The 14740-nt window shown below is 37.6% G+C and overlaps 1 protein-coding gene across 1 annotated transcript in view; it reads left to right on the plus strand.

The window, feature by feature from the left end:
* Nucleotides 1-14740, plus strand: part of GGT5 (gamma-glutamyltransferase 5) — a 134627-nt gene that overhangs the window by 37201 nt on the left and 82686 nt on the right. Inside the window, 1 exon segment of the mRNA XM_053699795.1 lies at nt 2808-2903. Coding sequence (XP_053555770.1) covers nt 2808-2903 — 96 coding nt within the window.

Consider the following 14740-nt stretch of genomic DNA (forward strand, 5'->3'; position numbering starts at 1 on the left):
AGAGTGTTTCCCCATAGGAAACAATGGGGCTGCGTTAGGAGCTGAACGCTGCTTTTTTGCAGGTGTTAGGTTTTTTTTCAGCCCAAACTGCCCCATTGTTTCCTATGGGGATATCGTGCACGAGCAAGTTTTTCCAGCTTACCGCTACCGTAAGCAACGTTGGTATTGAGGGTTGAAGTGGAGCTAAATTAGGCTCAATGCACCCTTTTCTGAGCCTAACACAGCCACTCAGACAACTCTAAATACCAGCGTCTTAAGGGTGTGTTGGGAAAAAAAGCAGCGTTAGCTACGCGGGTCTTTACCGACAAAACTCTAAATCTAGGCGTTACTTAGAAGCTCCCAGTTTAGCACTGTTGATGTGGTTAGGCTGGGACACCCACTGAAAGGGGCTGGGGAAAACAAGAAAAGCAGACACCCCCCTCCTTCCCTGCATATGAAAAGCCAGATAACATAAACAGGAGCCAGCAGGAGTCTGTATACATCTGACACTGTGGGGCTTGGTTAAGAGTCTGAAAATCAGCACAATGTTCTTAAAAAATAAGCAAAACTATACATTGTTACAAAAACACTACCAGATGGGCTATATAAATGGATCATCTACAAAACATTTATACAAAGAAAAATCTAGTGTACAATGTCCCTTTAAGGCTCTTGTTCAGCCACCTATTGCAGAGGTGTTTGTGTCCCTTTATACATTGTCGATACATTTATGCATTGTCTAGAAATCAAATTGTCCTTTGCAGGGGCAAAATTACCATTGGTGCAGCAGGTGCAGTGGCAGCAGAGCCCAAGTGCTAAAAGGGGCCGATAGCAACCAGTCTACACGTGTGCTATCTGTGTATATATAGTCATAATTATTATACAGCCCAGCATACTCATCATATTTATACAGATCAGTGTACTCATCATGATATAGAGACCCATTTATCAAGCTCCAGGTGGATCTTGAGGGCCCATGTTTCTGGCGAGTCTTCAGACTCACCAGAAACAGCAGTTATGAAGCAGCGGTCTAAAGAGCAGGCGGACAGAGATCGCCGGAATTCAACCCGATCGAATATGATCGGGTTGATTGACACCCCCCTGGTGGTGGCCAATTGGCTGCAATACTGCAGGGGGGCGGCATTGGACCAGCAGCTCCCAAGAGCTGCTGGTGCAATGCTGAATACGGAGAGCATATTGCTCTCCGCATTCAGCGAGGTCTGTCGGACCTGATCCGCACTGTCGGATCAGGTCCGACAGACCTTTGATAAATATCCCCCATAGTGTATAGAAACTCTTATTATTGTACAACACAGTGTGCTTACTGCCATTGTATAATGCACTGGTTTTCAAGCCTATTCTCAGGCCATCCCTAACAGGCCAGATTTTGAGGATATCTGAACTGTAGCACAGGTGAAATAATCAGCTGCTTAGTAAACGTGGTTATTAACCTGCTCTCATCCTGACAATCTGGCCTGTTAGGGAGGCTTGAGGACGGGTTTGATAACCAGTGGTATAATGTGCATCAGTGTATCATTCTACAGAGATGCATGTGTTATTTGTGTTATTATACAGAGGCGCATGTATTATTTGTGTTATTATACAGAGATGCATGTGTTATTTGTGTTATTATACAGAGATGCATGTGTTATTTGTGTTATTATACAGAGATGCATGTGTTATTTGTGTTATTATACAGAGATGCATGTGTTATTTGTGTTATTTTACAGAGATGCATGTATTATTTGTGTTATTATACAGAGATGCATGTGTTATTTGTGTTATTATACAGAGATGCATGTGTTATTTGTGTTATTATACAGAGGTGCATGTGTTATTTGTGTTATTTTACATAGATGCATGTGTTATTTGTGTTATTTTACAGAGGCACATGTATTATTTGTGTTATTATACAGAGATGCATGTATTATTTGTGTTATTATACAGAGATGCATGTATTATTTTGTGTTATTTTACAGAGATGCATGTGTTATTTGTGTTATTTTACAGAGGCACATGTATTATTTGTGTTATTATACAGAGATGCATGTATTATTTGTGTTATTATACAGAGATGCATGTGTTATTTGTGTTATTATACAGAGGCACATGTGTTATTTGTGTTATTATACAGAGATGCATGTATTATTTGTGTTATTATACAGAGATGCATGGTGTTATTTGTGTTATTATACAGAGATGCATGTGTTATTTGTGTTATTTTACAGAGGCACATGTATTATTTGTGTTATTATACAGAGATGCATGTATTATTTGTGTTATACAGAGGGTGCATGTGTTATTTGTGTTATTATACAGAGATGCATGTATTATTTGTGTTATTATACAGAGATGCATGTATTATTTGTGTTATTATACAGAGATGCATGTGTTATTTGTGTTATTATACAGAGATGCATGTATTATTTGTGTTATTATACAGAGGCGCATGTGTTATTTGTGTTATTATACAGAGGTGCATGTGTTATTGTGTTATTATACAGAGATGCATGTGTTATTTGTGTTATTATACAGAGGCGCATGTGTTATTTGTGTTATTATACAGAGGCGCATGTGTTATTTTGTGTTATTTTACAGAGGCGCATGTATTATTTGTGTTATTATACAGAGGTGCATGTATTATTTGTGTTATTATACAGAGATGCATGTATTATTTGTGTTATTTTACAGAGGCGCATGTATTATTACTATTGCTTGCTTGCAGCAGGGGGCCCTCTGTAGATTAGATCCGCTACTGGTTGCTTGCACATCATTTGTGTAAGATACTCTGTGATATTCCTGAAGTTAAAATATGTTTTACACCCCAGGACAAGTGGAAATCATCAACGCACGCGAGAGGGCACCTAGCAATGATCCTTCTGACCTGGTAAAACATTGTGCTGCAGGCACCTTTACAAAATCAGGTGAGTTTTACTCTTGCACAAGCCACAATTAAAGCACTACAATACCAGGATTACATACAAATGTGTTTTTTGCAAGCCCATCTTAAAGTGACAAAAATTCAACTTTCATAATTTAGATGTTCAAGTGTACAATATTTAAAAAAAAAAAAAAAACTTTCCAATTATTAAATTGATCTCTTTGGGTATTCTTTGTCCATCAGAGCATACTGAGGTAGGCTCACGAGCATGCATGTATCTTGAGCACTGTATATCAGTAGTGTTTACAACAATGTTTGTTACAGTTTTTATAGAAAGGAGTAAAGTTTTAACAAATCATAACAGGAAAGAGGGGTAAATGTGATAACAGAAGTTAATTGGGATTTTTGGTTTAAATTGTACACTCAATACAAAACGTGAAAGTGTATTTCTGGGCTTCCATGTTCCTTTAAATAAATAAAAATAGGTTCCCTTCATCATGGCAATCAAAAATTTATATTCCATCCCGACAGCCTATGTTAGAGCAATAGGACATCAATCGAGTACGTTTCGGATCCTTACTGGCACAAGGCAGGGGTGTCCGCTGTCCCCCCCTCCTATTCGCTTTATGCATATAACCTTTGGCAATTATGATCCGTAACTCTCCAGACATAACAGGCTTAGGAATTATGTCCCTTTAATTACAAAATTACTTTATTCGCAGATGACGTTATACTAACCTTGGCGAGACTGTTAATTTCGCTTCCTAATCTTTATTAAACCTTGGAGGATTTTTCAACTATTTCGGGCTATAAGATCAATAAAGACAAATGCGTGGCTTTGTCAATTTCATTACCCAAAATTACAGCAAAAATCATTGAGACCAATTTTGACTTCAAGTGGGCTAAACAGTCAATCCAGTTATTTGGGAATATGGTTAACTACGCATTCCACACTTTTATATAAGGCAAATATATTCCACTATGTCAAAAGATAAGAGCAGATATAATTGAATGGCAGAAAATTATTTTTTATTGGTATGGTAGATTATCTTCTGTAAAAATGAATGTACTTCCAAGGTTGATGTAGCTATTTAGAACTCTACCCATTAAACGCCATAAACCAGATATTGATTCTCTTCAATCAGTTTTACATAGATTTCTTAGAGGCAATCAACAAGGCAGAATTCAATTTCAAATCCTGACTAGGCATAGAGAATTAGGAGGTGTAGTGTCCCAAATCTTTGGGAATATTATTATGCCTGTGAGGTTGGCTCAGCTCTCCTTAATGAGTAAAAGGGGGGACAGTGTGATTTGGCCAGAACTAGAATCTCAAATGGGAGGCTATGTGTCTCTGGAGGAAATTTTGTGGAGTGGGGGCAGGTGTGAGGAAAGGATTTAGGCTAGGGATCACAGAGAAGTCAAGAAAGTTATGGGCATCACTGATTAAAACATACAAATTGTTACCAACTAGATCTACTCTGATACCACTGAAATTTATTATTCCAAAAGAGTGTAGATCTCTTATACATAAATGGGAAAACAAAGGACTCTATAGAGTGGCAGATTCTATTTCTAATAGACTCCTTTGACATATTTTATTTATAAAATATTTTACCAGAAAGGATACATTGAGATTTCTCTCATTTTCAAGTATCTCCTGGGTCCACAAAACATTGCATTGATACAATAGGGTACAATAAAATACAAAAACAATATTAATACATAATATATGCAAAATTTAACATAGAACAGGTAGGAAATATATAATCAACAATGACAGGTGCATTCTGATTTGAGATATGCAGAGAGGGATCGCTTAAAGGATTTTAGGCTTGGGGAAGGTTTGAAAGTGTGCAGGAGGTAGTTCCATAATTGTGGTGCTCTGTAGGAAAAGGAGGATCGAGCTGCTTTCTTTTTGGATGGAGGCAAGCTAAATAATGTGCTGGTACTGGATCAGAGGTTATGGGAGGTGGGGAACAGCTGGGGAGAACATTCTTCTCAGGTAGGGTGGGAGCTTCTCAGAAGGCTGTTAGCAGAGGGCAGTTGAACAGCTGAGTGTAATATCTTTGTATTGCTTGTAGTTCTGGAGCAGGATATATTTTAAATCAGGCTGAGGGAGAGAGATATATTAGGGTCATGATGGGCCTGCAAAAAGAGTTTTAAGGAATGGGGAGGGTGCATTTATGGACATTTGAGCTAAGGGTCATTCAAGCAAAAACAAAAGATCAAAATATTACAGAGATAAGACAGAGATATCCATGTGGGGAAATAAGACCATTAAACAAATAAATAGACAGCTATATGGGCCTGAGCTGCTTAAACTAACTTTTAACGTAATGGGCAGACATAAAGTTGATAAAATATGCAATGTACTAGAAGTATGCAAATTATGACTAGCACAGCCTATAATTACAAAGGCATGGTAATATATACACTTAAAATAAGAAAATAAAAATAATAACCACTAAATATTCAAACACATACAATAAAAACAACTTGGTAGGTAAAATATAATGAAGAAACTGTCTTCCAGAAGGCTAACTGTTAGTTAGCAGAGGACAGTTGAACAGCTGAGTGTAAAATCTTGTATTACTTGTAGTTCTGGGGCAGGATATAGTTTAAATCAGGCTGCTAGTTAGGCAGAGGGCAGTTGAACAGCTGAGTGTAAAATCCAAAGTTATTTGTAGGTGGGGAAAGAGAAGGGAAGAGTAGAAGACACTAAAGTGTGGGAGAGAACCTTTTAACCAATCCAGTAAATGCTTGCTTAGTGCAGATCTGAGAGAAAACATTATAAAGACCACTTTCTGGTGGTATCTCACACCCCTCAAAACATCTCATCTACCCAATGGGGGTTCTAGAATGTGCTACAGGGGATATGAGGCTATTGGTACCTACTTATATATGTGGTGGGAGTGCCCAAGTGTTAGGGCTGTATAGTCTAAACTTTCAGCATTGTTGTTATCGTATTCAATCGGTTTGATTTCTGTCCACCGCCTCAGAGCAGGCGGACAGGTTATGGAGACCACTGCTTCATAACTTCTGTTTCCTATGGAGCTTGATAAATTTGACCCCATAGTGTTAACATAAATGAGGGGGTAGTGGTTTTGAGGTGAGGTAGTGTTAAAGTAAATGAAGGGCAAACTCTTAGGGAGTATCAGAAATAGTAACATACATTGGGAGTTGAAAGAATGACTTGCTCTATTGTTTTATACAGCAAATCAATACACAAGCGTTGTGGATAATTCTGTACATGAAATGATGGACACTGTTATTGGTTTTTGGTTATTATACTTATTTTAATTTTAGTTTTTGGTACAAAACATTGCATATATTTGTCAATGTTTGCAAATGTAAAGCGAAAAGAAAGGGATGTTAGACCCCCCTGGCTGGAGATAGTGGAAGGGTAATGCTATTCTCAATCAGCGATGTCCCCGGCTGACATGATTGCTACAGCAGATCATGGTCCATACGACTCTTAATAAATTGGCCCCATTGTCTGCCTCCCTCTATATGGCTGCTGCCAATGTTGAAATTTAGCCTTTCACTTCATTTCCAGTGCCTGAATGTGTTTGCACATGTGCAAGTAACTCTCCATCAGATACCTGCAATGTAAACATAGGTTTCAGATTGGTCTGGCGACTTAGATGGAGATGCATAAAAGGTATTTACTGTTTGTTTGTTTTTAAATGTTTATTTATAGCATTTTGATAATGTACAAACAAAACCCAAACAATGCATAAAAAGTAAACAAATAAATTATTTATATAGGAATATCACTCCCATTCATAATTCTTCTGTACATTACAATTTTCTAGAAAGTATTTACTGTTTAACGCCCCTTTAATTTTTGATTGTATAATCAGGCTTGTTGGCCGCAGTGTGTCAGGACAGTGCTTTATATGTGACCTTCATTACCACAGATGTGCAGTAGTTTGTGTCTGGGCCACAGGTGTATGTGCAGCTGCAAGTCATCCATCTGTTCATGTTTTGGCAAACAGGATGTGTAGTGTTATGATGAACCAATAGGTTTTCAAACATATCATTCAAAACATTGCTGATTTTAGCAGATGTTCAAGTGGTAAATAGAACCCGTTTCATTTCACAGACACTGCATATACCTGTATTTCTAATAACTCTGTAATATCTGAATATTGCCATAAATATGACAAAAACATGCTGGCTTTAAAAAATAAATGTTTTCTGTATCTTTAATAGCTGTTCCCACATATCAATTTCTACAATACAAGCACTTAAATACACTAGAAAAGTAAAATATTGATAGGGACATAAATCCACCCTTGCAATGGTAATAAAATTGCTAATTTATATAGTAAAAAAAATGCAATATACTTTTATTTTTTAATTTCTCCTCCTTTCCTCTCCTCCTGTATCTTAAAGGGACAGAAACCAATTATCAGATAGAAACTATACAATTTTATTATATTTTTTAACTGCACAAAAACTTTAACCTTAACTGCTTACAGTTTTATTTTTATATCACTAGAAAATGTATAATAGTAATAATAATTCTAAAAAAAAAGTATATCAGTATATACTTCAGCCACAAAGACCCATAGGTCTCTCTTGAACTGTTGTAGAACCCATCTCACTTATACTAAATGATCCTAGTCTTCCTAAATGTTCTGCTCCACTCAAAGATATGCGGTCTAAACATGTAGATTGTATTTTTAATAGGTAGTGAATAATAAAATCGGTCGTCTAGTTTGAAGGTTCAAAAACTCTAGGTATAGTTTCTCTTTCTCAAGAAAGTTAGGCACATTGCAAGGGGACATCTTTACACCGGCATTTACAGAAGATACATTTCCTGGCCAGCAGTATAGCTATAACAAGAGATTTGTCACATTTACTAATAATCACTATATTCCAGCATTCCACACAATTTAGCTTACGAGCCATAAGGTATTTTTTGGATGGAGAAACTTCATTTAAAGATGAGGAAAAACTCTATTTTGTGACATTCTACACTTTTTATTGACGCACAATTAGTTCATGTTTGATGCGGATATTATTTACAGTGCATCAAATTCGCACCATCCTTTGCCATTTTATTTGTTGGGTGGTGGGAGGTTACAGTTCATTTATGACTCCACTAATAATTTACATAATAATTTGGTCCTTATATATGAACTTTATTGATGATTTGATTTTTATTGTTAAAGAACCTTTTTATTTTCAGACCTTTTTGGGAATTGCTTAACATAACTAAAATCTTTGTTTTGTAGGGGAAAAAAAACAAACAATTTGAATTTATGGTTTTCGATTTACATTTAGGAATCAAATCCAGAAACAGATATCATCAATACAATCACATACAGAAAACCGGCACTGCGGTAAACACGCTACTACGTGCCAAATCTTGCACACCTCAACATTTAATTAAGTCCCATACCCCAAAAGTCAATATTTTAGAATTAGATGTAACACAAAGTCAGACATTATTTTTGAAAGGTAAGCAGAAGATCTAACTAATAGACTTGTATCTAGAGGATATGACATCAAGGAGTTAAATAGCACCTTGAATGCAGTCAGGAATAATCACAATTATAAGTCCAAAAAACTAAAAACAAATGTGTTTGATGGTAAACCCACATTATCTTTTCTACTGAATATACTTCCTCATATGATGAGATTTGCAAAAATAATAAAACGTAACTTACCATTATTAAGGGATGAATAATTTTTTGGCTCCAGAGGTTGACTACTGTAGAATGGTTTTCTTAAAAACCTGAAACTTTGGGCAAAATACTTTCTCCAAGCATGATAACTAAGCCATAAAGGCAAACAACTAATTGGCGTGACAAAAGTTGGTAACTTTAAATGTGGAGTAAGAAACTGTAATTGTTGCAGTGTCATAAATGTGAGTAAGAACTTTACTAGCAAAAAATAGGACAACTTTTGATATTAAAGGGACAGTCTACACCAGAATTTGTATTGTTTTAAAAGATAGATTATCCCCTTTATTACCCATCGCCCCAGTTTTGCATAACCACCCTAGTTATATTAATATATGCTTTACCTCTGTGATACCTTATATCAAGCCTCTTGCAGACGGTCTCCTTTATCTCAGCTTGCTCTGAAAAGTCCCAGCTTTTCCCAGCATGCTCAAAAAACGCCCAGCATATAACTTGCAAGTGTGAAGAAAATGCTACAAGCGAGGTCCCAGTTCGCTTGGAGCGCTGCCCCGAACGCAGCCTATGTGTAAAGAATCTCCTTGACTGTTAAGATCATATGACCGTTGTTGTTTAAATATGGCCTATGGCAGCAATATAGCTCTGTTCCTACCTGTGTTTTAATTAAGGGTTAACACATGTCTTTTAAACTATCTGTAATTTGATTGGTTGTACAACCTTTAAAAGTAAGGTGTGTGTATACGTACAATATCTATGACTAAGTGCTCATAAGAGTATGAAACGCGTAAGTTACTGTTGAATTAACCCCCCCCTTGTGAATTTATTAATTTTAAGGGACAAATAAAGTCTCTTGTTTTTAAGACTTGGTGTTGCTGCTTAACCTTTTTGCTTTTAACCTTGATGTATCATACTGACCTTAATTCCCTAAGATCTGAGGACTAATGTTGCTGACCAAGCTCGAGTAAAACTATTATAAATACCCTGATAGTGTTCACTTTCTCCACCTTTCTATTCCAAGATCACAGAATATCATGTTGTGCTTTGGTTGTCTGGGTCTGTAGTAATACTTGATATATAGGGGTCAAGTCGAGCAGAGAACGCATGGAATGGAGTTCATGCACTATTTTTGCAGGAGGAACTAAGTTCACTCTAGACAGAGAACAGAAACGCTTCAGCAAACACTGCTGCTGGTGGGAGAGCTGGAGCACAATCTGGTAGAGGGAAAGTGAGATCCTATAGTAATGGGCAGTAAACACTTCCTACAATACACTAAATGCAAGCCTGTCAGTGGTCTGCTGTGTGATCACCCCACAATGTGTGTAACCACATGGTGCTTACATTTCCTGTGTGGCTTGTTCTGGGGTATATTTAGCTCCCCACATAGCAGAAATAGGACTATTTGCACCTTAAGTGGCGAGACTCTGTGACAGAGAAGGATTCTCAAGCCCTAAGACACCCTTCATTGGATTTAATTTGCTTTCTTATCCAAAGTGTATAGATGATATACATAATAAATACAGCGTATGTGTGTGTGTGTTATATATATAAAACCAATATCAATAATCATCCACTTTCATCATGTTAATAATAAGATATGTCAATATGGTTAGTCCTAACTACAGAAATAACTTGGAAAATAACTAGCTTAGGGAGGTGTCCATAATAATAAACATTGGCCCAACGAGATTCATTATAAATATTAAGAGGTAAATTCAACAATATATAACATACAAACTTAACAGAGATGCGCCTCTGGTATAACGTATGTGCTTGGAAAGTTCGTAGAGAGCCATCAGTAAAGTTCCTTTAGTTGGTTTCAGCCAACTCCAGTACGATTACATTGTTGCATCTAGGTATACCCAGCCATGTAACAACAAGGGTTATCTGTGTCTCTGTGAGAGTTCCCCAGCGATACCATGTCCGAATGGAAGTGATCATTAAGGGGGGAATGAATGTAGGGGACAGGAAACCTTTTTTCCATCATCTGCCAAGTAATTCTCATACCAAGCTGTGGGTAAGAGGCAATATTGGTCCCGCCAAGAAGGGATTCCTGAAGAGTTATCTCCGATCCCGGATCTGAAAGTAAAGCGCTGTGGCCTCTCATCTGCGGGTTGGTAGAGAAAGGTCCGAATCTGCTCTATAATTGTCTTGGAACCAATACCATCTTGGCTTACCTAAATGCTCATCTTGGGTATAGGCACTCCATGTAGGCACTCTGCAGAAGCTCTCATCAACAAAAGTTCCTCTATCGATCTTGTATTCACAGAATCTCCAGCCGACCTTCATAGAGAGATCAACAGTGTGCAGTAGATGCTGGGGCCCCTTAACACCCCCGCTGCTGTTACTTTTTTTCAGCCGAACTTGGAACTATCTCTGTCGAGGATACATTTTGATTTACAGGGCTAAAGGCCTGCGCTCAGAGCTTCAGTAAATGCTGTTGGTAGGAGTCTAGGAGTCTTCCAAGTTCATACAGAATCTTGTGAACGGCTTTCCATGTCAAGTATATGTGTTAACCAGTAGTAGGTTGAGTAAGGTAAAACATGGTGGCTAGAAAGTGATATCTTAGGTCGTGCGGGTGAAGTATAGGCTTAATTGCAGTAACTGATGAGATAGCACTGCTACTAATGACAGGTCCACAGGGAGGTACCTGACGGGGGTCTAATTGATGGCCACAGTCCTAATATGAATCCTAATGAGTTTGTGCAATCTTACAGCCACAAGGGTGGGAAGATGGCTGCCGCTTGTGCAGTGTCGGGATAGGCCTCCGATCCTAACTTGAGATTGTAGCACCTGTAGCTAAATTTAGCCTTCACCAGTGCTAGGTAGGAGTCAAGGATATATTCAAAGGATATCTCAAGGTTTGACTCTGTTATAGGCGTTATATAAGGTTGATATATAGTATAGTCAGGACCAGAGCAACAGGATTATGCAACCATTCTCATGTGCTGTGGACTTCGCCCCCCACGATCTGGATTCTGACTCATGTGGAAAGCAAAAGAATTTTCAAAGGATCTGCGGGAAAAGGTAGTTTAACTGTATAAAACAGGAAAGGGATATAAAAAGATAACCAAGGAAATTGAGAATGCAAATCAGCAGTGTTCAAATTCTAAATAAGAAGTGGAAAATGAGGGGTTCTGTTGAAACCAAACAACGGTCAGGTAGACCAACTAAAATTTCAGCCACAACTGCAGGGAAAATTGTTCGGGATGGCAAAGACAAACCCACAAATAACTTCAGATGAAATACATGATGCGTGGTGTGGCTCGCAATGTTCGAGTCGCCAGAAGAAAGCCATACTACGCAAATGCCACAATGTATCCGCCTTACAATTTGCCAAACAGCACAGAGACAAGCATCAAACCTTATGCACAAAGTCATTTGGAGTGATGAGACCAAAATTTTAGCTTTTTGGTCAAAACCATAATCGCTACATTTGGAGTGGAGTCAACAAGGCCTATGATGAAAGGTACACATTCCTACTCGTGAAACACGGTGTCTTGGATCGCTGATGTTTTGTGGATGTGTGAGCTACAAAGGCACAGGAGAATTTGGTCAGAATTGATTGCAAGATGAATGCAGTATGTTATCACTCAGAAACGCCTCATTTTCCACTTCTTGATTAGAGTATGAACACTGCTGATTTGCATTCTCAATTCCTTGGATATCTTTGTATATCCCTTTTCCTGTTTTATACAGTTCAATACCTTTTTCCACAGATCCTTTGACAATTCTTTTTCTTTCTCCATGACTCAGAAGTCCAGAAACGTCAGTGCAGCACTGGATGAAAGATGCAAGGGTCTGTCTGGAGTCCAGAAACATATTGACCTTTAAGGTCACACACACTAATTACAAGCAAACAGATCACAGGTGAGGATGGTTACCTTTAATAGCCATTCAAACTCATTTGTGTCAACTTGTGTGCATGTTTTTAGCCAAAATCACCAGGGTATGTAAAACTTTTGATCAGGGTAAATTTGGTAGTTTTCTGTTGTCATTTGTCTGTTGAAATAAATGGCTTCAGCCAAACACTAACCATAAGTGAAAGAAAAGTTTTTGTGTATCATTCATATTCTCTGAAAATGGGCAAGAAATCATAATTCTACCAGGGGTATGTAAACGCGTTGAGCACAACTGTATATACACACTTATTCAATGTGTTTTTTTCCCCGACGCACTTTCTGTACTTTCTCATCAAAACCAGTGGATATCAAGAACCTGAAAATATACTGAGTTATTAGCTTTAACTCTGTTTATTACTAGTAGGTATAGATATTTGAAAATAAAAACGCTTTGAATAATACCCCCTTCATGTTTATTAAATCCACCTTACGTATTTCAGAGTACTAGCCATGTCCCTTATGGAAATCCTGAGAAGAGAAATAATTTGATTGGTTATCAGGGATTGGTTTTAGCAATGATTTTAACCCTTAAGGTATTTATATGTATCTGGTGTGAAGGTCTCTCCACAGCTATGAATACGGTGAAAACCAAAACATGTCAGCTGAATGTGTGCGATAACCTTTTCTTTCATGTAATTAGCAAGAGTCCATGAGCTAGTGACGTATGGGATATACATTCCTACCAGGAGGGGCAAAGTTTCCCAAACCTTAAAAATGCCTATAAATACACCCCTCACCACACCCACAAATCAGTTTACAAACTTTGCCTCCTATGGAGGTGGTGAAGTAAGTTTGTGCTAGATTCTACGTTGATATGCGCTCCGCAGCAGGTTGGAGCCGGTGTTCCTCTCAGCGTGCAGTGAATGTCAGAGGGATGTGAGGAGAGTATTGCCTATTTGAATGCAATGATCTCCTTCTACGGGGTCTATTTCATAGGTTCTCTTGTTATCGGTCGTAGAGATTCATCTCTTACCTCCCTTTTCAGATCGACGATATACTCTTATATATATACCATTACCTCTGCTGATTTTCGTTTCAGTACTGGATTTGGCTTTTCTACAACATGTAGATGAGTGTCCTGGGGTAAGTAAGTAAGCTTATTTTCTGTGACACTCTAAGCTATGGTTAGGCACTTTTTTATAAAGTTCTAAATATATGTATTCAAACATTTATTTCCTTGACTCAGGATGTTCAACATTCCTTATTTTCAGACAGTCAGTTTCATATTTGGGATAATGCATTTGAATCAATCATTTTTTCTTACCTTAAAAAATTTGACTTTTTCCCTGTGGGCTGTTAGGCTCGCGGGGGGCTGAAATGCTTCATTTTATTGCGTCATTCTTGGCGCTGACTTTTTTGGCGCAAACATTTTTTTCTGTTTCCGGCGTCAAACGTATCGCCGGAAGTTGCGTCATTTTTTGACGTTTTTATTTTGCGTCAAAAGTGTCGGCGTTCCGGATGTGGCGTCATTTTTGGCGCCAAAAGCATTTAGGCGCCAAATAATGTGGGCGTCTTATTTGGCGCTAAAAAATATGGGCGTCATTTTTGTCTCCACATTATTTAAGTCTCATTATTTATTGCTTCTGGTTGCTAGAAGCTTGTTCACTGGCATTTTTTTCCCATTCCTGAAACCTGTCATTTAAGGAATTTGATCAATTTTGCTTTATATGTTGTTTTTTCTATTACATATTGCAAGATGTTCCACGTTGCAACTGAGTCAGAAGATACTTCAGGAAAATCGCTGCCCGGTGCTGGAGCTACCAAGCTAAGTGTATCTGCTATAAAACTTTTGGTATCTGTTTCTCCAGCTGTTGTTTCTATTGCATGTCATGACAAACTTATTAATGCAGATAAAATTTCCTTTAGTACTGTTACATTACCTGTTGCTGTTCCGTCAACATCTAATTTTTCAGAGTGTTCCTGATAACATAAGAGATTTTATTTTTAAATCCATTAAGAAGGCTATGTCTGTTATTTCTCCTTCTAGTATACATAAAAGTCTTTTAAAACTTCTCTTTTTTCAGATGAATTTTTAAATGAACATCATCATTCTGATACTGATAATGGTTCTTCTGGTTCAGAGGTTTCTGTCTCAGAGGTTGATGCTGATAAATCTTTGTATTTGTTCAAGATGGAATTTATTCGTTCTTTACTTAAAGAAGTATTAATTGCATTAGAAATAGAGGATTCTGGTCCTCTTGATACTAAATCTAAACGTTTAAATAAGGGTTTTTAAATCTCCTGTAGTTATTCCAGAAGTGTTTTCTCTCCCTGATGCTATTTCTGAAGTAATTTCCAGGGAATGGAATAATTTGGGTAATTCATTTACT

The sequence above is a fragment of the Bombina bombina genome, chromosome 2, assembly GCF_027579735.1.
Source record: "Bombina bombina isolate aBomBom1 chromosome 2, aBomBom1.pri, whole genome shotgun sequence".
Taxonomy (NCBI): domain Eukaryota; kingdom Metazoa; phylum Chordata; class Amphibia; order Anura; family Bombinatoridae; genus Bombina; species Bombina bombina.